The following is a 25,109-nucleotide window of genomic DNA, read 5'->3' as shown; positions in this document are numbered from 1 at the left end:
ATGAACAAGTGTTGTCACTTGAAATTTTTGTCTATCTTATAGGCCAAAAAATTAGTGTGTTATTTTTTTTTATTAACATCAAGGGTGAATTATCACATGTTTATGGGACATCTGTAATTTTTTCTTTTGTTAGTTATTTGTCATATTTGTCCTTTTGCTACTGGGATAATATGAGTTTCTGACTGCATTACTGCAATTTTATTTTTGTTGCTATAAAGCTGTCAACCATGTGTGTTGTAAAAATGCCTCCCAGTTCATCAGTTTCCACTGGATTTGGTTTATAATATTTCATGACACAAACGTATTTAATTTTCTGCAGTCAAATATACACAGTTTTCCTTTGTCATTTATCCGATGCCTTTTTAAGCCTAGGAAGTCCTATACTTAGAAAAAAAAATGAGCTAAATTCACCTGTATGTTATTCTCTTCCTTTATATTTCATTTTTTAAATCTATTTTGATATGTTATGCAAGGTGAGGTTTTAAACCCAACTTTTCCATAAATACCTAGATTCCCTTCCACAGTGGAAGGGAATACTTCCTCGTTCACACAGTATATTCTAAGGTAGCATCATCCCCATGGCGGCTAGCCCTTCTTGGGGTATGTCTGCTCTTCCTGCTGGCGAACCACATAGGCAAATACTGGAACTTGTAATACATTTTCACACCTACTAGGAACCTCCAGAATTCCTCTTCTTTTGCAAACATTTCTTGGCTATTCCTTCCAGTTCTAAGCTCATTTGGATATTTGTCCCTGATTTGGTACCAGTTACCCCTCCCACCTTCTTTTATTGTAAGAGTAACAGAACATTAGATATTCCACAGAACTAGCTTTAGAAAGAGTGATACCAGGGGCAGTCTAGACTCTTTCAGCTTTAGAAGGGAGCTTTTTAAAGTTCAAGTTCATCTTGATGCTTCCTTTCTTTTTTGCTTCCAATTTATTTTTGCGTTATTTTTTTAAATAAGCTCGACGCCCAAGGTGGGGCTTGAACCCAAGGTCAAGAGTTGCAGGCTCTTCTGATGGAGCCAGCCAGGTACCCCTTGATGCCTCAGATTTAATAAAGCCTTTTTAAACCTTGATAACACACACACACACACACACACACACACACAAACACACACACACACACACTCTTTGCTTTGTCTGAAGTAGAGCTCATTGCTCATTTCCCTCCTTTCCAGACCTCCTTCCAGTTTACCATCTTTGCATCCACTTTGATACACCATGCAGCCTGTTGCCACACTAAATCCTGTTTAAATTACAGTGTTGCACAAAATTTAGAAGTCTCTTTCTTTCTTTCCTTAATTGGCTCAAAGTTTACAGGTTCAGGTCATCTTTCCAAGTATCATCATCTCCTCTGAGCACATCCCCAGCTATCTGGAAAGAAAAAGAAAGAAAGAGACAAGGAGAACAGGGAAGACAAAATGAGAGTAGAGGAAAGAAAAGAACACTAAGGTATAAGGCACCTGGCTTGCCTCATACCTTATTGTTCCCATGTATTTATTTTAAAAGTCATCAAATAGAAAGTATTTCAAGAGTAAAAAGTAAAATATTCCTCTCGTTTTTCACAATTAGGAACCAAAATACAGACCTTGTTTTTTTTTTTTTAATTCAGATTAGTGCCAATGTTTTATTATGATGATGACTTATTTTTAACCATGGGCAATTGTAGTACAAAATTCTAATATTTTAGAAGCCCCCCTTGGGTGGATGGATGCATAGATGGGCATTTAGTCATTATCTCAAGGTTTCACTACCCTAACTCCACCATGCCAATCAAGCATAGTTGAAAAAAATAACCAAGGGCACCTGGGTGGCTCAGTTGGTTGGACGACTGCCTTCAGCTCAGGTCATGATCCTGGAGTCCTGGGATCGAGTCCCACCCACATTGGGCTCCCTGCTCAGTGGGGAGTCTGCTTCTCCCTCTGACCCTCCCCCTCTTGGGCTCACTCTCTCCCTCTCTCTCAAATAAATAAATAAAATCTTTAAAAAATATAACCAAATTGATATTAAGTTATTAGACAAATATACCTAACATACCCAATTTTCAAATTCCCAGCAATTTTTCAGAGGTCCATGTAATTTTCACAATAGTATCTAATATCTACAAAAACGCCAAAAAAAGAGGCTTACAGGACATTTCAAGTCCAAGCCCATATTCGTAGTGTACTTAGATACCTACCTCCAGAACTACCACAAGGCAATCACAGACATTTTGGGCCTGAGTTCAGAGCTGCAACAACTTATACACATGCACCCACATGTGAGATTTCACATTAGAAAATGTTATGCCTGAAATGCAAATATGATAACGATAATTTAAAAAATTTAAACACAATACATAACATATTTAATTTGTCTCAAGACAAGTTTATTTAAATACAAGTGGGAGTTTAGGATCAGATTACAACTGGTAAAAGTTAACAGTTTTCCAACTTCATCTGAACACCATTTTTAAACACATTTTAGCTCCCAAAACAATAACATAAGTCAGCCCCAAGACTGATAATGTAAGTCACAAATAATGCAAGTTAGTCACTTTAAAAAACAAAAGCTGCCTATGAGGAAATGATTAAATATGAACATCTGAAAAAACACTCGCTCACACTGAAAGCTTTACTCTGTGATTTGGGCACTCATGAGGGTCAAACCATTGACCCTCATGCATGGACAAACCCATTTTCTCCTTGGCAGCAACAACAGCTTGGGGGTGGTGGTCTAAGAAGTCAGGGCATCCCCAAGTCAGGGCATCCCCAAAATGATCCTTTCCTCTTTCCTTTAATAGGAGTTAAAATACAAGTTTCAGCTCATGCAGCACACAATAGAAACCACATTCTGAAGTGAAATACAACACTATAATGCAAAGTTTTCAAAGGAAGGGCTCCAGAAAGTGTTACATAACTTTTACAACCATCTCTCTATCCATGTTGAGGGTATAAATGAGTTAGAGATTATTGAAGAGGAAAGTTTTTTTTTTTTTTAAGATTTATTTTATTTTAGGGAGGGGAAGAAACAGAACACACATGCACGAGCATGGGGTGGGGAATAAGGGAGAGAGGAAGCAGACTCCCCGCTGAGGGGGGAGCCCAATGGAGGGCTTGATCTCATGACCCTAAGATCATGACCTGAGCGGAAACCAAGAGTTGGACACTTAACCAACTGAGCCACCCAGGCGCCCAGAAGAGGAAGTTTTTGGAGAAAGTTGTCAGCATGCTGTGTGGATTGACCTTTTCCCCAGAAGGTCTGTGGAGCTGTTTGCTAGTCACCTCAGGCCCAACACAAAAAGCTTCAAAGGACCACCCTGGGAGTTTACAACTGTACCCATCCTCTAGCCTCTGAGTTCTAGAAAGTAAAGTCCCTTGGACCAGATCTGAACCATATAAGGGAGAGCTCGCTGTTTTTAGATCTTGTGGAGAGGATGAGCCCCTGGAAAGAAATTACCACAGCAAAAAAGAAGCAAAGAGTATGGGGCGCCTGGGTGGCTCAGTCGTTCAGCGTCTGCCTTCGGCTCGGGTCATGATCCCAGGGTCCTGGGATCGAGCCCCGCATCGGGCTCCCTGCTCCGCGGGAAGGCCGCTTCTCCCTCTCCCTCTCCCCCTGCTTGTGTTCCCTCTCTCGCTGTGTCTCCCTCTGTCAAATAATTTTAAAAAGTATATATAAAAAAAGAAGCAAAGAGTATACTTCTGAATGACTTCTAGGGACTGTGGAAGACTAAATATGAATGCACCTCTGCATGTTAAAGACACGTTGAAAGAGCCATCCCAATGATGAGAAGTCCCCAAAGAAGCACCTGTTAGAAAAAGGGCCAGTTTTAGACACATGCCAAATGGAGACGTGTAAACTAAATCACCAACAGTACATGTCAAGAAAGAACTTTCTTATCTCCCTCACCTCTCCTCAATGAGACCTAATCCTGAAGCAGCAAGAGACCTTAGTTAGCAAGATGGGAAAGGGGGAGAAGCACTTAGTAAAGAGAAATCTAGTACTCCTATTCCCTTGCATCCAGCACTCTCAGGCCTGGAGAGGGAAGACGTGTAACTTTAAAGCAAGATTGAAATTTTGATTATTAGGTAGACATGCAGATTATAAATCACTATGATTAATTTTCTCTATTAGAAACAACATTGTTTAATTTAGTAAGAGTCACCAGGAAAGCCATAGGACCTGCTTGAATTTTCATTGCAAAATTTCATTTGCAAAGACAGCCATTTCATAAGCTGTCCCCTTGTCTTCTTATTTTCTCCTGCCCTTGACTTTTCAGACGCATTGCCCCACTTCATGCTATAGTTTAATAACAACCCACATTACTGGGTGCTTACCCTGTGCCCCTCTACTATGTATTTTATATTCATTTCTCACTTCACCTTCATACAGCTCTGTATGATTAACACCTCCTTTTTATATACAAGGAAACTGAGGTTTATGCAGAACTTGGGAATTTACCCAGGTAGCCTGACTCCCCAATCTGTCATCTTTCCCTGAAAGAATGAGTGAAATGTAGTCTCTCGGTTCAAAGGATAGAAAATATCAGGCTTGCTTTCTTTAATAAAACATATGTGGATCTCCCTCATTTCACGGGAAAATGAAAACATTCCACTGGAGGAGAATTAGTAGAAAAGCAAACATAGCTATTTTTTGTAATCATAAAATCTGCTGATGTACACATTTATTCCAAACTCCTGGATGTCATTATGACAACAATCACAAAGCTTCCTCAGCCCAGACATAAAATAACAACAATCCTAACAACAATATCTAAAATGTGTAATGTTTGACCTTTACAAGCTGCATTTTTATATTTTAATCTAATTTTTTTTCTCACAACAGTCCTCTGAGTAGGTATCATTGATGCTATATTTTTGTTGAGGAAACTAAGGTGAAAAGCTCTGAAAAACTGTGATTTACTTAACATCAAAAACTAATACACGACAGAGCCGGGACTAAAGGCGGTATGCGTCAAAGGGAAGTTGAAATCGCCACCCACTTCTGTATCACCTTCTAAGCCCCTCTTTACTGTCAATATCGATATTATTTTTCCTCCTTACGCTTCACATTTTTCAGTAATCAAATCACTTCACAAATCCTCTTACATATCCTGAATCTCTGACTTCATTCTGATGAGACCATTTGTGGCAAGTAACAACGCAGATGGTTTTCAGATGCAGAAACAGGGGCCTCAAGATGCAAATGAGTTGGTGAAGCCAATGGAACATGAGAGTCTTAAAGGATTTTACAAACCTGAGTTGAATGTATGTCCTCCTATGGAAAGACATGCCTTTTCTCGCAAGAGATTATTCGAGAATTTCAGAACCATGCCAATATAGTTCACAGTACCCCACTCATCCGGATTGCCCTTCTCTGGGTTCTTGCAAGCAATCAATCCTCCTCATTAAGTTCCAGACTTTTTATTTTTTGAATTCTAAAGTTAAAACATTCTTTTCTATCTATTCTTCATTTCCTCATCAACAGACTCATAAACATCCCCACTCTCCAACCAGTATATTTTTCATACTCTTCATGGCCACAGATACTAACAATTTGTGGTTCTCAGACTTCAGCACTCCTTGGAATCATCTGGAAGTCTTATTAAAAACCAGAATGGTGGGTTCTGACTCAGTCAGTCTGAGGTTAGTGTCGCCAACAAACACCAGGTTATGCTGATGTTGCCGGTCTGGGTACCACACTTTGAGAACCACTGGACTAGCCCCTTCTCCCATGTTCCCTTAAAGGGGGCCCAAAGAAAAGGGCTCGGCTGCTAAGGCTCATGAATCGCATAAATGGTGCTCCGTGCCCTGGCCTCAGACTGAAGGTTTCTATCTGGAAGAAAAAGAAATGGTTGTCATGACTCATTGCCTTTTTCAAGCTTTTCCAGCCACAAAATTAAAAACAGAAAAGGGCCAAATTAAAAGCAAAATGAAAACAGCTACATTTTTGAGACTTACGGCACAATTTCTGGAGTTAGAACAAAAGATATAAAGACAATCCGGGGTGAGCCCTATGCTGGCCACACTAAACACTGGTATCGAGAAGGTTACCAGGCGAACCCAGAGCCTCTGTAACCAACCCCAAGAGCCCAAACACTTGGGCTTGGCTCCCAGTTTTCTTTGTCAGTAGTAAGTCCTTCCATAATTCTCCAAACACATTAACGGCCTATCACTCTTTGAATTAACTCACTTCTCCTACAACTTCTCTACTATTTTTTAACACAGAAAAATATCAGTTGTCAGTAAATACTATTAGAACAGCAAGCAGGTAGACAGATAATCTGAAGAGAGAAGCCGGCAGCGGAGTTCCCTTCTGGTTCCTTTATTTTTGTAATTATCACCTCCAGACAGCTCTCCATGGACAATTTTAATTCCATTTTTCATCTCCTTGGGGGAAAACTAAGGCATTTTAGGTTATGGTATAAAGTCCTTTAATGTGACCAGTATTTCCAATGGCAGTATTGTTACATTAAATAACAAAAAGTAACTGACAAGAAACATTGTTAATATAAGACATAACACTTCTGCTTAAAAAATAATCTTAGTTCTACATTTAATATAGCAATGCAGGGCAAGAACTACTGACCTTTTACTCTGATCACCACGAGTCCATTAAATTTCAAAACATGGGGCAGCCAGTGAATAATATGCTACTAAGTAATAAACCCGTGCCATCCAAAGGTAGCTTTTTTCTGTCCCAGTCCAAAGAAAAAGGAAAACAGAAGCTTAATGGTAAAGTCATCAAATACACAGATCTTGAAAGAAGTCATTCTGGATGAGCATGAGTCACCAAAACTACTTCCTTAGTGATAAAAGTTGCCTAAGTAACTCAGATGCCTTTCTATGCTAAGAAGTACATGGGCCGTGTGTTGAGTTTCAAACCCACTAGTCATTTCCTTTACTTAATTGCTAACTGCTCTTCCTGGCTACATTTGGGGCCTGTGTTTTATGCAGTAACCCAGCAACTAGTTATTATGCTATATTTTATCAGGGAGAGCAAAACAGTAAACTTCACATTTCCATGGATTTCAGGGTAAAAGTCACCAAGGCACTACGACTTTAGCCAGTGAGAGAAGGGGGCATTATGAAACTACTGAACTAGATCACAATGTGGCAGCAGGATCATGCAAGATCAGAGACAAAAAGATTTAGCAGAGAAGAGAGAAGTAGATTAGGTGCCCTCTGAGTGCAAGGAAGGTGCTTATTCATTTCTGCGTTCTTAGGACACCACCGGGAGCCTGGTGCACACTACAACTCAAAATACACTGACTGAAGAGGGTCACTGTTTCTCTCCCGAATAATCCAATCTACTAAGGAACTGGGCCACTACTAATTTAGGATTTCATCAGGCTCTTTAACACTTTTGTGCCTTCTTTTCCCCCTCAGATCTATAATGGGACTGTGATATTTGTTGTCTCACCCTTGTATACGTGTGCAGTGCTTTAAGGAGGCTCTGTTTTAAAACAGAGCCGGTGTTGATGAGCATTACTTGGAAAAATCTGATACACAAAGCAATGAGATGATTAGTGCACAAGAAATGTTTTAACTGGGTAGTAAACATGTATGTATTCTCAGTAACATTGTTTAGTTTGGCCTTGAGAATCCTGGCTGTCATGTGATTCACTGTATCTCTCATATCACAGAACTCTCCCATTAGTTTTGGCCCATGCACTGTTAGTACCCTGAACATTAATGAATCTCTCTAAAATTCAAACTAATAGAGAATGAGTAGAAGATGTTCTTACTTACAGAGGCTATGCATTCCAAAAATGTTAGTTTATTTCTTTTCCACCAGCGAATGCGGTTGAGGATTTTCATTCGTGTAATTGGTGTAAGTCACACACCATCACTATCAAATCATTCTGGTGGGTTGAGTCAGAATTCAGAAATGAGATAAAAGAAAGAAAGAAGAAAGAAAGAAAGAAAGAAAGAAGGAAGGAAAGAAAGAAAGAAAGAAAAAGAAAGAAAGAAAGAAAGAAAGAAAGAAAGAAAGAAAGAAAGAAAGAAAGAAAGAAAGAAAGAAAGAAAGAAAGAAAGAAAGAAAGAAAGAAAGAAAGAAAGAAAGGAAGGAAGGAAGGAAGGAAGGAAGATCTTTATAGAAAACCCCTGAAATTGTCATGGACATCTTGATGATTCATTAAGGGCACCATATTCTCTGAATCAAAAAAGGGTCCTGTTGCTGCATCAGAACAGGGAGAGGAAAAAAAAAGTCCAAAGATATAGATAGATACCATGATAAGAATGCCAAAGAGACTTGGGGATGTCACCAACAGTGGCACAAAAATACCACAACATGTGAGGTATCACTGTACAGTGAAGTTTCGAGTGTGGAGCCAGAAGTCCTGGATTCAAATCCCAGGTCTGCCACGTCCTGGCTGTGTGAGCTTGAGTAAGTTACTTAACTTCTCTGTGTCTCAGTTTCTTCGTATGTATAATAGGGCTGTTGTGAGTATTAAATAAGTTAATTTGTGGCAAATAGGTTCATACGTGGCATACAGTAGGCACTCAATACATGCAAGGTCTCATTATGCTTACCATTAGGTTTCCCATCTGGGCCAGAGTCCAGTTTTAGTCATGATATCATGGTATGCCTGGTTACCATTATCATTGTTTAGAGCTCACAAATCACGGACTGTGAAAACCAACCCAGAGTCAGCAAAATGAAAACCTTGATCCTGACATGCAAGTCACACATGTCTAAACTCCTAAAGTTCTGGAGATGCCAGATGAATGCATTACAGCACTGTATCAGAACAATTTTTCACAGTTTATGATATGGAGAAAACATATTTCATCTATATTAAGCTCAAGTTCCATAATATTTTTGTAGTTACTCCATATATCCATATGAGTCACATTAGAGGGCATATTTCTAGGACTTAGCTAATGAGAAATACAAAACCTTACTCAGTATTTTAGAAATCACTGCAGGAGAACTACAGAGTGCTGCCAATCCCTTTATTCTGCTACAGTACCTCAAAATGGTCTTTCCTAGTTATTTCTCATAATTGTAATGAATTTTCTCAATCTTTTGCCTTGCATAGTTTTATCATTATGCCATCTTATATTTCCTTCCATTTGCATTTAGGGTCACTTTGACTTATACACTTATTATTTTTCTGATACTTTGTCTTTTGATTTTCATTTCTAACCTCTACACATCATAATGATCTTTGTCAGCATACACGAGACCAAAGTTTGATGGGGTATATTTTAAACACTGAGTTTATCAAACATATCCAAAACTAAATGTAACATCCAAGGTTGTGAAGAAACTCATTTTCACTGGCTAAACGAACATGATATGCCAGAGCTAAAACATCTCCACATTTTTTTTTGAAAGATCAGTTAATTCTTTAATCAGTTTGGAGGTAAGTAGGATAGAGTTCTTTTATTTGTCCCAAATATACAGGAAAGACATTATGGCTATATATATATATAATCAGTATATTTCCATTCCAACTTTACAGGTCACCATAAAGAAAAATCAGAATTTTAAAAAAATTTCTTCAGTTCTTTAAAAGAAAACTGTGCTATTAAACAGTTATTATCATTAGGCCCATTACCAAAATATCTCCTGAAAAAAACTTCCACCACTCAGGAACTAGGGGACCTCCTCAAGATAGGCAGAGTCAATTTCCAGGATGTCAATGCCCTTGGGCAAATTTTCTTACAGTGGCATGACCTTCTCTATCCTGAAACATGGTAAAAACAACATTAGAGGCCACGAGCTTATTTTCTTGTAGTAATCTCACTTGGCCAATAACTAAACTCTGACAGTATCATTTAGGTCACTTTCAAATAAGGTCTGGTTTTTATAACTGGGCTGGTTTCGTTTTGTGTTTTGCATCCAGTAAACCAATACTGAAAATTTAGCTTCACATCTGTCTGACATCAACTTGAAATTTTTTGCACTAGGTTTTCCCTCCATATGTTGATGAACATCTCCTTTTCCCTCCTACATACTGACCACCTTCTCTTTCCTCTGTCATAGACTGTACATTAGACGTAGATGAAATTATAAATAATAAATAGTTCTACAGGGAACTATGATCTGCTTTTATTTCCCCCAAAAAGATTCAAAGAGATTTCCAGGAATTCATCTTTAAGCATTTTCTCTGAACTTTAGAAACTGTTCTAGAAGATACTGCAGAAGTCCCCAAGTTTACACCAGCTATGGAAACCAGACCATCACAAGGCTGTTGATATTAATTCATGTGAACATTCTGGAGAAGTGCCATAAAAGGCAGAACTGCATGATCCAGCTTATACCTCACCCACCTTATGAGGTTTCACTGTATATAGACTACAGAAGGGAAGATACTTCCAGGTAGGAGGATTTGAATGAATCTCTTTCACCCCAAATTAATTTCCCACCTAAAAATTTTTCTTCTATGTACACCACCTCCATTCTCTCAGTTCCTATCCAGAAAGCTTTGAGCACTTTGACTTGCTTGTCTTCTAACTTCATGGCCTGTAACAATCATCCCTCTGTGCTATCACTGGACCCCCACCCCTCCATTCACCTGATCTACTGCAAATAGCCCTCAAATCGGTCTCCTCAATTCATCCCCCACAAAATGCCAGAACAGTCTTCCTAAGGCACAGCCACAAACATGTCTTTCTCCCAGTCACAAATGACAGTGAAATCCCACTGCCCACCACATTACTTATAAACTCCTCTCCCTGGCATTTCGCCCTCCAACGCATGGCCCCATATTAGCATCCGCTCCCCCTTCTCCCCTAGCGCTGCTCCACAGTCCAGCCATACTGGGATTCCTGCTAGCCCCAAATGCCCCCCAGAACCCTGCCATCTATGTGATTTTTGCTCAGACTCTTCCATCAGTTTCAAACCTTCTTTCTCTACCACGATAAGCTATAAAAAGTGTCCCCAAGCCTCGAGTACCACCTTTTCTAAATATATTTTCTGGTCTCCCCCAAGTGGCTATGGATCATTTTCCATCTAAACGCACTAGTATTTCATTCATATCTCCGTCGGAGCACTCACCACATTCCACCCTGTAGTACAGCACTTTCTGTGGTTCCTGATCCTTTTACAAGGCTGGGAGCTCCCGGGAGGCATGAACACTTTCTTACTTACCTAAACTAACAAGCATTGCAGGCCGGTGCAGAAAATGAGGATACCTATCTGCTGAACGGAATATGAGAAAAGACCTGAGTGCGGGAAAATATGGATTCTTCACCGAACAGAGAGAAACTTAGGGCCCCCCTGAAACTGTGGTCTGGTGAGGAGCAGCAGGAGGGATGGTTGGGCATGCTTGGCCTGGCTTTCAAAGGCCATGTTTGAGTGTCATGAGCCTCAACCTCTTTTGCAGCAAAACTTCTGTTTCCTTCACCATCTTTCTTACAAATTATGATTCCTTTGTTTGTTCCTTTACCGGAGTATTGTCCCTCTGAATCACGTATGTGCACATACAACTCAAGTCTATATTCCAAGAGCACACGCCTTGTTCACTCCCCCCGCCCACAGAGTCTAGCGGAGTGCCTGGCACATGGTAAATATGCAATAAACATATTTTGAGTCAGTGAATGCAACTTGTGGATCGTAATGCCCTGAAGAGATTAAATGCAGTCACCCCTAAAGGGACTAGCACAAGGCTCGCACATAATGGCGCTAGAAATATTCGCCTCCTCCCTCCCTTTTTCTCTCCTTCCTTCCTTCTTCTATGAATTATTCATGCATCAATCTATACATTCAAGAAATGTGCCAGGCTTCTCTAGGCACATTGAGGATAGGACAGTGAACAAAAAAGAAAAAAAAAAAATCCCTGCCCTCATGGACCTTAACATTCTTTCTCTTTTTATGGAGCTTACATCCTAATGAAGCAATGAGGGATTTGCTTTGGATCTTCGGGGAAGTCTTAAGAATGTGGTCATTAAGAAAAAGAGGTTGTGGCTCTGAGGAGTGGACACAGGAGACAATGATCCAGGACGGCCCCTGGATCTGAGTGACCGAAGAGGAAGGAGTGGCCATGGTGATGAAGGTTTGTCATCTTGGTAGTGTGCTGGTTGCCCTGAACAGACAGGGAAGTTGGGAGGGGAAGCCCCTGGGGTTGGTGGGTTTTAGGGTGTGAGACGAACTACACCCAATTTTGGAGATGATGCCTCTGAAGAGACGGAAAGAAATCTAGGTGAAAGGTTTAACTCTCCAAGGAACAATTTAGGGAGCAAGTGAAAACCAAACTCCTGGGCACCTGGGTGGCTCAGCTGGCTAAGCATCTGCCTTCGGCTCAGGTCATGATCCTGGAGTCCTGGGATGGAGCCCTGCATCCAGCTCCCTGCTCAGTGGGGAAACTGTTTCTCTCTTCCCTTCTGCCCCTCCCCCCCCCGCCTGTGTGCTCTCTCTCTCCATCCAGGCTACCTCTCTCTATCTCTCTCTCTCTCCCAAATAAATAAAATCTTAAAAAAAAAAAACAAATCCCCTCCATATCTACTATGAGTCACTGTTACATCCTCTGAATAACATAAAACATGATAGTCTAAGCATCTGCCAAACTCCATTCAGAGTCTGTTCCTTCGCAACATAATCCGATAATGAACCAGTCTCTGCAGTTCCTGAAACACAGTAGGCCCTAAATAATATTTGCAAATGGTATTGGTTGACAGTGAGCAAAATTTCATCATCAAGGAAGGCAAAGAGAAAAGAAAAGTGCATTTGGAGTCAGAAAAGCCTCAACTGAAAATCTTGCCCCCTTCTTCCCTCCTCTCCTAGTCATCAGACCATGATGAGTAAACTGTAAGCCAGCATCTCAGACCCCTTCGCTGTGAAATGGACAATCAAATGCCCCTTGCAAGATGCTATGAGAGCATTCGGTAAAACGCATGCAAACTTCCTGTCATCCAATAGGTACAAAAACTAAAGCACTGCTGATACGAGTGATTATTCTCTTTATGACCACATCTTCGGGTGTAGTCATGCTTCTCACATCTCACTTTTATCCACCTTCTCATTTCTCCCATTCCATCCGGGCTGTCCTGCTAGAAGCTGTCCTCTTGGTGTGGCCTCCTGCCAACCGGCTTTCCTAAAGCCCCCACCGGCCGCTAAGCTCCTCTGTACATGGCTGGCTGCTCCGTCAGTTCAAATCACCCCATTCAACTGACATCACCACAGCTTGCAAATTCCCAAATCCCTGTTAGGACTTTAGATTTGGTCATGTTTACGCCTGGCCTACGAGTCGGACCGCCGTGTCCGTACTAGTCATACCCCACACCATGCCGTGTTTGAAACGGCTTCCCAGTCCAGCATTTAAAAATACCTCCGAGGGCGCCTGGGTGGCTCAGTTGGTTGAGCAACTGCCTTCCGCTCAGGTCATGATCCCGGAGTCCCAGGATCGAGTCCCGCACGGGGCTCCCGGCTCGGTGGGGAGTCTGCTTCTCCCTCTGACCCTCCCCCTTCTCCTGCTGCTCTCTCTCTCAGATGAATAAATAAAATCTTAAAAAAATAAATAAATAAAATAAAAATACCTCCGAGCTAGGTTTTCACGGCACTCAAAAAAACAAACAGGAAAACCGAGAAAGCTAGGTCTCCACACTGTTGACTCTCAAAGGTAACTAAGAACATGCGGCACAGATAGAGCAGGATTAATGATCACACTCAAAGATGTTAGTTCAGGCATAATGATTTCCCACGCTGATGACCACTGCCCATTGGCTGAGGCCCTGTGCTAGGCACATCTATCTCTGAATGAAGTTAATTCTGTACAAAGTCTTACACATTCTACATGAATGAGTAAGAGTGTTTTTGTAACCTCCAGTTTTTTATGCTGTATAGTCCACAGCTAGCTATGGTCATTGCTAAGAGGAAGGACACCCTGGATACTCTGTGTGTGTGTGTGTGTGTGTGTGTGTGTGTGTGTGTTTGCACTGTATGGCAAGTGCTATGGGTGGAAAGTTTGTGTCCCACCCCACCCCCCAGCTCCAAATTCCTATCTTGGAACCCTAATCTCCAATGCTTCCATATATGGAGATGGAGCCTTTGGGTGGTAATTAGGTTTAGATGAGGTGTTGACAGTAGAGCCTCCATTAGGGGATTCCTGTACTTATAAGAAAAGGAAGAGACTACAGTTAGCTCTGTCTCCCCCATCTGAGGACACAGCGAGAAGGTGACTGTCTGCATGCCAGAAAGCAGGTCCTTATCTGACACTGAATCTGCCGGCACCTTGATCTTGGGCTTCCTGCCTCCAGAGCTTTGGGAAATGAATGTCTGTTGGTTAACCCACACGGTGCATGGTGTTTTGTTATACCCAAGACAGCAAGTGAACATACCACAGCCCTGCCTGACAATACAGACCACGGACGAGTTAGAAAGGAGGGATACCCCTGAGATGATGAGGAAGGCCAGAGTCCATCCCAGAGGAAGTCATCATAGCCCTGAGGAATTTGCTGTGGTCACCAACAGGGCACCCTGCCACATCACACCAGAGCCTTGCCCTCACTTTCCGTGGTGAGTTAGTCAGCAAGCATCCCCTGACAGCACCACTTCATTGCCCTGGGATCAGCACTTTGGGTGGGAATAGGGTCCATCCTCTCTTCCTCCCTCCCCATTGGGAGATGGCTTTTTTTTTTTTTGTCTCATCCTAAAAATTCCAGGTACACTCACAATGGTGGCATTTGCCGGGCAGTGGCTTGAATAAAGAGCTCTCAGGGAGCAAGATGGCAACGTGGAGCACAAACTAGTCTGCCAGGGCATCAAGCCCCAGGAATGCTCCCTGGGAGCACCCCACGGCCCGCCAGCACAGGAGAGAAGAAAGGAAACACAGGGTAGGGGAGCTGTGCAGCAAAGGCCCTGCAGCTTGACTTTGGCAGTGCCATTTGCCAGAGCTGTCTGAAGTGAGGTAAATATAATATTGCCTAGACGAGGCTTGCACCAAGAAGCTAGGATAAACCCTTCATTTGGTTCTACACTATTTTTCTTAAATGCCAGGCAACGTCCAGTACCACTCCCACAGTAACCCCCACTCCAAAAAAAAAAAAAAAGAGGGAAGGATTTTACCTTTTTTCTCTTAACTATTCACTCTAGATTTTTACAGTGGTTTTGGAGTTAATCCATCCGGTACTCAATAGGTCTTCTAAATACTCAAAAAAAAAAAAAAAACCACGATTTTTAAATTGCTCCTTAATGACAATAAGGCTGGCTTGCCTTTGCTCCCTTCATCTCCCTTTTGGGTGTAGCACTTACTAATGTTGCAACAATAGCCCTTGAGTTGAGTGATTTACCCTAGATGGGTTTTGGTGGTGGAGTCTGAACACTCCCTGATGCTCAAGACCAGAAGTTTTCTCTGTGTTTGTTCTGCGGATAGTTTTATCTCCTTCACTGTAAGACCAATTGCATGAATTCTTCTAGAAAAGAGGCCGAAAGGACCTGTGACATTTCCCAGACAAGTCACCAGAATCCTGCAATGTGCCTCGCTGAACCAAAATGAACACATAAATCTATTTCCCCCCAAACATTCTGTCATTTGCGTTATATAATTGCCTTTCATTAATCAAATTGGGGTTTTAAAGCAACGCTTAATTAATTCTATAATTGGCACAGATTATACCTTTAATGACTTCCACTATAGCAGAAAAACCAGTGATCACTCGATTTGATTTTGAAACTACGGACGCTGGGTTTCCTCTTTCACCCAGAACTTGCAGATCGTGTTAAAAGTCGGGTGTGGTTCCATGGGGGCGGTGGGGGCGGGGGCACTGAGAGGAGCCCAGAGGGAAGGATGGGAGGGAACTTTGCAAGAAAACCCTTCCCGGAGTGCGTTCATGCTGGAGACCCGAGTTCGGCAGCTATCCGGCCTCTGCCGAAGTTTCTTGCTAATGGGAAGTCCTCACATTCGGAGCAAAACCAGGCTTTGGAGAGTCCTTAAGAATGCAGGGGTGCTCTAGCATCTCCGCAGGCGAACCGCACAGAAGAAAGGGGAGGCTCGACTCGAAGTTAGGTGAAACTTAAGACAGTGCGCGCGCGGCCCGGGAAATCTGGAATCAGTCTCGTCTAACGGTTTCCGAACCGCTAGAAGCCCTCAACCCCGGAGGACAGCAGAGCTCAGTGACTCACTGCCTGTGACTCAGTGACCCCACCCCTCTCCCCCGGGCTTTCCCCGGCCGCCGCCTCGAAGCTCGCGCCGTCCAAAGCCACCGAGCCCGTTAGGTCCCTGAACAGGAACCCCCCCAAGACAAGAGGTTGAAAAGATTCGTGGGCCAGAGTGGGCGGTGCGCCAGGCTGCGCGGGGCCCCAGCTCTGCGTCGCCGGCCGTGCACGCCCCCACCTCGCGCTCCAATCTCAGGCACTCTTTGTTTCTTTCTTCCGATTCTCTGGATCCCTGACTCCCCCCTCTTCCTGCTTCTTGCCCGCGGGGCTCCCCACCCACACGCCCCTAACCGACCACAGCCCTGCAGCCGAGTGCCCCTCCCACCCGCCCGCCTCCTCCCAGGACTCTACCGCGCGGTGCCCGCGACCCCTCTGGTCCAGTCCCGGGCAGGGTCCCCCACCACCGCGCGACCCCGCCTTTTTCAGCACCCAGTGGGGAGCAGAGCTCAGGCCATCATCAGGAAAGCCCCCGAAAGTCCCAGCCCAACCAAAAAGTAACGGGACGGTGCGCAGTCCCGGGCTGCAGAGGAGCCGGGAGGAAGGCTCGAGGGCGCCCCCGCCCACCCTCCCCTCTTCTTGTCGGTCCCCATTGGCTGGCGCGGTGTGCGGCTGGGATGGCAGTGGGAGGGGACCCTCTTTCCTAACGGCTTATAAAAACTGCGCCCTCGGAGGGGTCCGGTCCTCTGCCACTCTCGCTTCGGGATCCCCCGCGCCAGAGACGCAGCAGCGCTCCCACCGCCCACACCCACTGCGCCCTCGCTCGCCTGTCCTCCCCGAGCCGGTCCGTGCCGCCGCAGCCGCCCGGCCCACCGCCACCCTCTGCAGCCATGTCCACCAGGTCCGTGTCCTCGTCCTCCTACCGCAGGATGTTCGGCGGCCCCGGCACCGGGAGCCGGCCGAGCTCCACACGGAGCTACGTGACCACGTCCACCCGCACCTACAACCTGGGCAGCGCGTTGCGCCCCAGCACCAGCCGCAGCCTCTATGCCTCGTCCCCCGGAGGCGCGTACGCCACGCGCTCCTCCGCCGTGCGCCTGCGGAGCAGTGTGCCCGGCGTGCGCCTGCTGCAGGACTCGGTGGACTTCTCGCTGGCCGACGCCATCAACACCGAGTTCAAGAACACCCGCACCAACGAGAAAGTGGAGCTGCAGGAGCTGAATGACCGTTTTGCCAACTACATCGACAAGGTGCGCTTCCTGGAGCAGCAGAACAAAATCCTGCTAGCCGAGCTCGAGCAGCTCAAGGGCCAGGGCAAGTCGCGCCTGGGGGACCTCTACGAGGAGGAGATGCGGGAGCTGCGCCGGCAGGTGGACCACCTTACCAACGACAAGGTCCGCATCGAGTTGGAGCGCGACAACCTGGCCGAGGACATCATGCGGCTCCGGGAGAAGTAAGGCGGCGCCCACGCGGGGCTGCGGGAGGGAAGGGAGAAGGGAACAGGGCCTCCGCGAGAAGCTGCCACGCCCTTGGGAATGTGGCTGGGGTGGTGGCTGCCTGGGGGACAGCGGGTGAGCGGGGCTGTGGGTGCGGCGGCGCAGCCCCGCCCTGAACCCAGACCTTGCAGTTAGCATTTCCCCTCCACCCCCACTGGTTGCCCAAAAATACCCCACTTCAGGTTACAGATTTCTTAAAACTACCACTGTGTCTGCAGCCGAAGGCCCTTACAAGCAATGAGCGCCATTTCCCCGAACTTTTAGAAAGTTTCCGGGCCGCTTCCGGCGGGCTGCCAGCATGGGGCGGGAGGAGGGAAGAGAGGAGGGAAGTGGCGGAAGCGAGACAAAGGGATTGCAGAGCTTCCTCGGGGGCGGAGTGGCGGCGGTCGCCTTGCAGGTTCCGGTGGCGACCGTGATTGCTTTTGCACGCTGCCGCCGAGGACCCGCTAAAACGTACGGAGGGCAGCAGTTCTAAAATCCGCAGTTCTTGGCTGCCCGCGGAGGTGGCGCAGCAGCTCCTGTCGCGAGGTGCAGCGACGTGGTGGTTGGGTGTGGCCGCCCCGCCCCTGGCGGTTTCCCAGTTCCCTTTTGGTTAATGTGCGACTGTTTCAGGTTGCAAGAGGAGATGCTTCAGAGAGAGGAAGCCGAGAGCACCCTGCAGTCTTTCAGACAGGTTTGTAGATTCTGTTCCCGCTTGCAGCCACCGGACCGCACCCGATCGACCGGCAGCAATTCTCAAAAGTTACTTACCCCGCGTCTAGATAGTGCAAAACTTCACGTCTTTGCGCAAAGCCCCCTAGTGGCAGAAAGAGCACAGTTCTTCCAATGAAAGCTTCTCCCAATGAAAACCCTTGAATGAGTGAAGCCGTGCCTTAGGACAGAAAAACTTTTAACTTTTTACTTTGTTTCGAGATTTTTTTCAAAGAAACATTTTTTTTCCGTTTTGTTTTTGCAACACATTGACATTCTGATTCTGAACGGTTACAGTTTGATGTAGATTAAGGCTTACTAAAGTCAAGTTGGCTAACTTTTACAAGGCCACGAAAAGCACAGTTATGCCCCGTAGTTTGAAACGTAAACGTGTTGGAGGATAAGAAACTTAGTTTAACTGGACTTAAGCCAGCAAGTTTCTTTTCTTCCCTGCAAGTTCCACTGTGGCATTAAAGTTATATGGTAGTATCACTAGGCACAACTATTTTGTGATCTAATAAGGATGAAAAGGAGCCATCTGTCCCCTGGGCTGAAAGGTATTAATGGTTTCTACGGGCTTCACGATGGAATGTAGATACAGACATTCTGGCAAGTGTGGTGGCTCTGGACAGAAATAATAGGAGTCTTTGTGTTCCCAGAGAAGCTTTGCAACAGGCTACATTCTTATTGAATATGTAATGATGTAAGTGCAGTTCTAATTGGACACAGTATTTGCTAACATCCGTTATCTAATATCTGGTCCAGACTTGTGAAGTATGTGATGGGAAAAGTTCTTAAAGCTACAATCATACCTCACATTTTGAAAGGGCTTTCTTTATTTGGTTTCTTTATTCTTTAGCACTTTCTCCTTAAATGAAGAACGAACCTAGGGCCCAAGAATGGATTTTTTAAGTAAAGGACTTTTTGCTCCAAAGCTAGATAGACTTCAAGGATTTTTAGTTTGAAATTGGAATTCAAAAGCAGGAAGAGCCGCTAGCATAGTTTTATTCTCCTGAACACTTACTGGGATGGCTATCTAAGCTCTCAGATGCGTAGTCCAGAATAACATTTTGAAGCAGAAATACATTTACCAAATTAAGTTAAGCACTGCAATGTGTGGCCCATTTTAGTAACTGAGCATTTGTGATCATCATATCTGTAATGTTTTCTGCAGCGTAGTGCATTAATATAAAACAAGATTGATATCAATGATCTCCTCTTTAGGGATTCAGTAAAATCCCTGATATTTTCTTCAAGGAAGTAGAAATGTCACAATGGGACGTAATTATCTTCCGCATCTTTTTTTAGGGCTTAACAAGCAAAAGTGAATTTTTCCCAAGCCAGATTTTTTTTTTTTTAAATTATCACTCATTCCTCATTCACATTTCCATGAAGGTGAGAGAGGTCTCTCAACATTTTAAGACTTCAGTGCTATCAAGTGTACTCCACATACAATTGCTGACAAGATAAGAGGTATAAAAATTCTTATAACATTTCCCTGAGGGGAAATAAAATCTTTGGGACATAGCAGTTTGCAAGTGATGGAAACACAGGAGAGCTTGAGCAGCAAGGATTCTGCATATAGTTTCATTACATGCATTTTGACCAGTCATTCTGAAACAAGCTAAGTAACTGAATTTACAAAGTGCTAAGTGAAAAGGATGGACACACCTTTGCAGGATGCAATGGGAGTTTTAAGAGAAAATTCTACCAGATTTGGAAGCAAAGAAAATACAGTGCAGAATTACATTTCTTTTCCTTATGTGCCTGAACTGCATCTTTGCCAGTCAGTTTCAGTACAAATTGAACTGGAGTATAAATCTAGCCTTGCTAGATTGCTACATACTTGCTTTGCATTCTAAGGATACATTTGGCTCAGTCAGTTAAGCCTCCGACTCTTGATCTCAGCTCAGGTTTTGATCTCCGTCATGAGTTCAAGTCCCATCGTCGTGGAGCCCACTTTAAAAAACAAAAAGATTGCAATAGAGAATAGAAGAGCTCAGATATGCACTGAAACTTTTGAAGCACAAATTTCTGTTTTACGTGTGCTCGAGTATACACAAAATGAAATCTGGTCAACCCTATTACGTTATTTCATGACATTCTAAAAAAGATATCTTAAAAATGCGGTGACATTGATTTTTCTAGGTTTAAAAAAATAATAAAATCAAGTCAGGGAAAGACAAATACCATATGATTTTACTCATGTGGAATTTAAGAAACAAAACAGATGCACAAAGATAAAGACAAATCAAAAAACAGATTCTTAGCTACAGAGAACAGGCTGAGGGCCACCAGAGGGGAGGTGGGTGGTGAAATCGGAGATGGGGATTAAGAGCACAAGCACTGGGATGCACACCGAGTATTGTACAGTGTTGCTGAATCACTATATCGTGTACCCGAAACTAATATAATATGTTAGTATCATATGGTATGTCAGTTACACTGGAATTGAAATTTTAAAAATAATGAAAAACTTCACTAGTGTAATGGAGATTCAGAGTGCAGTTTAACATTTACTTGTTTTTAAATTGCTTATTAGCCATCTGAATACAATACAGTGGGTCACAATTCAAATTTATTAGTGAAGAGAAGAAAGTATAGTATATTATCATACTGGGTGCTTCATAGACTTATTCAAAGGTCATAAAAGCTCTCAACAACCTTTTCATAGTAAAGAGACTAAGCTCATATGGTTCATTTAAAATGAATAAAGGAGATAAGCCATCGACTTCAGCACCCTCCCATCTGCCCTGTCTTTTCTCTTTTCACCAAACCAGGATGTTGACAATGCTTCTTTGGCACGTCTTGACCTTGAGCGTAAAGTGGAATCCTTGCAAGAAGAGATTGCCTTTTTGAAGAAACTGCATGATGAGGCAAGTGGAGCCACGTTTCGTGAATGAATGTGGGTGGAGTTGCCCCCATCCTGGGCATGGCTGACCTTCTGTCTGTTCTTTCTGCAGGAAATCCAGGAGCTGCAGGCCCAGATTCAGGACCAGCATGTCCAAATCGATATGGATGTTTCCAAGCCTGACCTCACGGCTGCCCTGCGCGACGTACGCCAGCAGTATGAAAGCGTGGCTGCCAAGAACCTTCAGGAGGCCGAGGAATGGTACAAGTCCAAGGTATGAAAGCAATCAGTGTGGCTAGAACAAGAGCAGAGCATTTTGTTCTGGAAACGCTCGTACCTGCCTGTGATCCCTGCACACCCTTTAGCTCCAGTCAGAAAGTTGGCCTGAACTTCTTAAACTTGAACTTCTCATTCCAGTTGTATTTATTGCTACGGCCTCCCTATCGCTCACCCCTTCTTTCCACTCCCTTCTGAACCCTACTTCCAAGGCAATCCCAGTGCCACGCCCATGACTTCCACCCTTGAATGAGGGTAATGTATCGAATTTCTACTCGAAAACATCAACGTCAGCATTCTGCCACTCTTCCTTCGCTGTTCAGAACAGAAATGTAGACGTAGTCTGGAGGACGTGGAGCTTTGCACTTAAGATACAAAATTTGGTTTGGATCATGTGCTATGTATTTATTTGTTTGCCTACCATCTTGAAGCTTTCCCCTTTTCCCAGGCAAGGGAGAATCTTAGGGAATCTTAGGGGACCAAGTCACGTGGGTGGTCCACATTTTGTCATTTCTTTCCGGCAGTTTGCCGACCTCTCTGAGGCTGCTAACCGGAACAACGATGCTCTGCGCCAGGCGAAGCAGGAGTCAAATGAGTACCGGAGACAGGTGCAGTCCCTCACCTGCGAAGTGGACGCCCTCAAAGGGACTGTGAGTATCACACCCCACTAAAAAACGGACCATAACCCGCTTGCATCATGCACATTGACCAAGCTAATGGTGCTATCTGAACAAAACTTCAAATGAAGACAAATTTATGTTTTAATCCAAAGAAAATGAGCTGTCAGGATAGATTCAAAGAGCACTTCGAGATGTAAAAGTTTTAGCTTACCACCTACACACTTGCTTCTAACGCTTGATGCTTGTATCCTTCACCTGAAGTTGGAGTGCTGCTCCTCCTCTTTGCCACTAGGGGAGCAGATTGTGGGTCTGGGGATAGCAGGGGGTTTCCTGGGAAGTAACATCGGAAGCCTCTCTTACCTCCTGCAGAACGAGTCTCTGGAACGCCAGATGCGTGAAATGGAAGAGAACTTCGCCGTCGAAGCTGCTAACTACCAAGATACTATTGGCCGCCTGCAGGATGAGATTCAGAACATGAAGGAAGAGATGGCCCGTCACCTTCGGGAATACCAGGACCTGCTGAATGTCAAGATGGCTCTCGACATTGAGATTGCCACCTACAGGAAGCTGCTGGAAGGCGAGGAGAGCAGGTGCGGCACAAGGGCTTATGCACGTGTGTGAATAGCTACCCTTTGTTAGGAATTACGCCCTTTGCTTTACCTACGTGCGTTACCTCTTCATCTTTAGAACATTTCTTCAACGTAGCTGCTGACCACTTCTTATAGATGTGGAACCTTAGGTTTGGGAGATTTGGTAACTTGCCCTAATCGGTGTTAATCAGTAGCAGAGCTGGGATTTGAACTCACAACTCTGGGAGCGCCAACACTTTTCCCACTCTGCAGTGCTCAGAGAAAACACTCAAAGGAAAAGATTTTAAATGTACTAATGAGACCAGTCGTAGGTAAATACTTCGGAGGCAAATCCCTCACTTAATGAACTACAAGAATACATTCTCTTATTTGATGAAAACAAGAAGTTGAGGAAATTCGTTCCTTATTGTTTGAGTCGTTTAACAAAAATTTTACTGTTCTTCTTTATCCCTATATAGGATTGCTCTGCCTCTTCCAAACTTTTCTTCCCTGAACCTGAGGGGTAAGCATTTGATCTCCCCTTATGAAAAATTTCAGCAGCTTGTAACCAGTCCGTTTATGATAAAGCACTAATTTGCTAAATGATTTTTTGAAAATGCCATACAAGATAAACTCCTGTAAAACATCCATAATTTTTAGACCCAAGTACTGTCTTACAATCTGTGCTGCCAGTTAAAATTTCAACTCCCTTGGACTTCTTCCTTTGGAGTATGCACTGAAATAGTCCATCCTGATGCTACCGCGTTACCAGGCCCTGGTAAAGTCTTAAGTCTTGAGAATTATTTTGGGAGGAGCGCTTTCGACAGTCGTGAACAACGATCATAATTCTTTAGGCAAAATAGTTACTTGTCTTTTTTAAAATTTCACTTTTACTAATTTGGGGCGATTTTTCTTTATTCAGAAACCAATCTGGATTCCCTCCCTCTGGTTGACACTCACTCAAAAAGGACACTTCTGATTAAGACGGTTGAGACTAGAGATGGACAGGTTGGTATCTTTCAGTCAAAACGCACAATCTCAGGCGGACATCGATAGCCTTGTGAATCAATAAGTCTCTATCTCAGGTAATACCTGGCTCATTGGGGAGGTTTTGGTTTCACTCATGACCCCTCAAAAGAGAATAGGCCTTTTTTCCCGGCACGACACACAGCCAACTGTTTGCCTCCTGAATATGAAGGTGACATAGCAGTCTTCCCACTGTCCAAAATAAGTGATTGTTTTTCTACGCTCCTTAATTTAAGATCGGCGCACAGCTTCCTTAAGTTACTTCCTAGACTCATTCCATGAGCTACTTCAGGAGACTCCCTCAATAGCAGAAATGTTTTGATCCTGGACATACGGCCTTCCCTACTGACTGCCACCTGAATACTCTTAGGCCCTTTGACATAGCGCAAGGACATGCCGGATAATCAGTTCGTTTCTTGTTACTTCTCTACGCCAGGAAAGAAATGGCCGAAATCTGTTGCAATCTTCGTGGAATCTTCCCTTGCACATACACTTAAAATGCACTTGACTGTACAGTTTAGTCCGTCTTCAGGGCTTTTAAACTTTGCTGCATAGGATTATCACAGCATCCTTCATACACAGTTTTAAGTTTTCTTTTTTTAAGTGCTAACATTCCATAGGATGCTTCTTTTGCATGTAGGTGAAGAGCGTCTTACACACGTATCTGTCCCTCCTAGCTGTGAGCTTGGCCATGCACAGCTAACGTAACTTGCCTATTTTCACCATCAATGATACCTACTTAGGAGGGTTTTCCTTTGTCATGCTTATCGGGGTAATTTCATCTTCAGCAGGTATTCTATTTGATTCGAATTTTTTTGTTAACAGGTTATCAATGAAACTTCTCAGCATCACGATGACCTTGAGTAAAGAGGGCACAGAGTCGATGCAGCAATACTACCAGCAAGAATAAAAAAAGAAATCCGTATCTTAAAGAAACAGCTTTCAAGTGCCTTTCTGCAGTTTTTCAGGAGCGCAAGATAGATTTGGAGTAGGAATAATCTCTAGTTCTTAAGAACCAACACTCTTAAAAGATTTAGGAGAAAGTTTACAACATAATCTAGTTTACGAAGAAAACTTGTGCTAGAATACTTTTTAAAAAGTATTTTTGAATACCATTAAAACTGCTTTTTTTCCAACAAGTATCTGACCAACTTGTTTCTGCTTCAATAAATCTTTGGAAAACTCTTTTGGTGTGTTACTTATTTGTTTCTATCGAAACAGTTCTCTAAACTTTATGAGAATCTGTGTGTCAGTGACTTTTTTTATTTTTTGGTCCTAAACTGGTGAATTTGCCACAAAAATCAAGTTTCAGTTAACTGGATAAATTCAACTTATTTCTGCTTCAGATATCATTCTTACTTTGCCCATTGTAGGTATACTTCACTTTTTTTTTTTTTAAAGATTTTTTATTTATTTGACAGAGCACAAGTAGGCAGAGGGAGAGGGAAAAGCAGGCTCCCCGCTGAGCAAGGAGCCCATTGTGGGGCTCGATCCTGGTACCCTGGGATCATGACCTGAGCGAAGGCAGATGCTCAAATGACTGGGCCACCCAGGTGCC

At 43.6% G+C, this 25,109-nt stretch overlaps 1 protein-coding gene across 1 annotated transcript; it reads left to right on the top strand.

Moving 5' to 3' along the window:
- The first annotated feature begins 16,704 nt into the window (after window positions 1-16,704).
- On the top strand, window positions 16,705-24,736 carry VIM (vimentin). Its single transcript, XM_027593295.1, has 9 exons — window positions 16,705-17,476; window positions 18,132-18,192; window positions 20,990-21,085; window positions 21,173-21,334; window positions 21,861-21,986; window positions 22,326-22,546; window positions 23,005-23,048; window positions 23,448-23,533; window positions 24,377-24,736. Exons 1-9 carry the CDS (start codon window positions 16,914-16,916, stop codon window positions 24,416-24,418), a joined length of 1,401 nt encoding a protein of 466 aa, XP_027449096.1. The 5' UTR covers window positions 16,705-16,913; the 3' UTR covers window positions 24,419-24,736.
- The last annotated feature ends 373 nt before the right edge of the window (window positions 24,737-25,109 follow it).

This window comes from Zalophus californianus, chromosome 9, assembly GCF_009762305.2.
Source record: "Zalophus californianus isolate mZalCal1 chromosome 9, mZalCal1.pri.v2, whole genome shotgun sequence".
Lineage (NCBI taxonomy): Eukaryota > Metazoa > Chordata > Mammalia > Carnivora > Otariidae > Zalophus > Zalophus californianus.
The sequence above is the reverse complement of the archived record's forward strand: the minus strand, read 5'-3'. Positions and strand labels throughout refer to the sequence as shown.

Excerpts from the sequence above, each read along its gene's own strand:
- VIM (XM_027593295.1), top strand. The coding sequence starts at position 16,914 with ATGTCCACCAGGTCCGTGTCCTCGTCCTCCTACCGCAGGATGTTCGGC. Across the intron at positions 18,193-20,989 it reads CCCTGCAGTCTTTCAGACAG|GATGTTGACAATGCTTCTTT; the intron begins GTTTGTAGATTC and ends TCACCAAACCAG. Across the intron at positions 21,987-22,325 it reads TGGACGCCCTCAAAGGGACT|AACGAGTCTCTGGAACGCCA; the intron begins GTGAGTATCACA and ends TACCTCCTGCAG.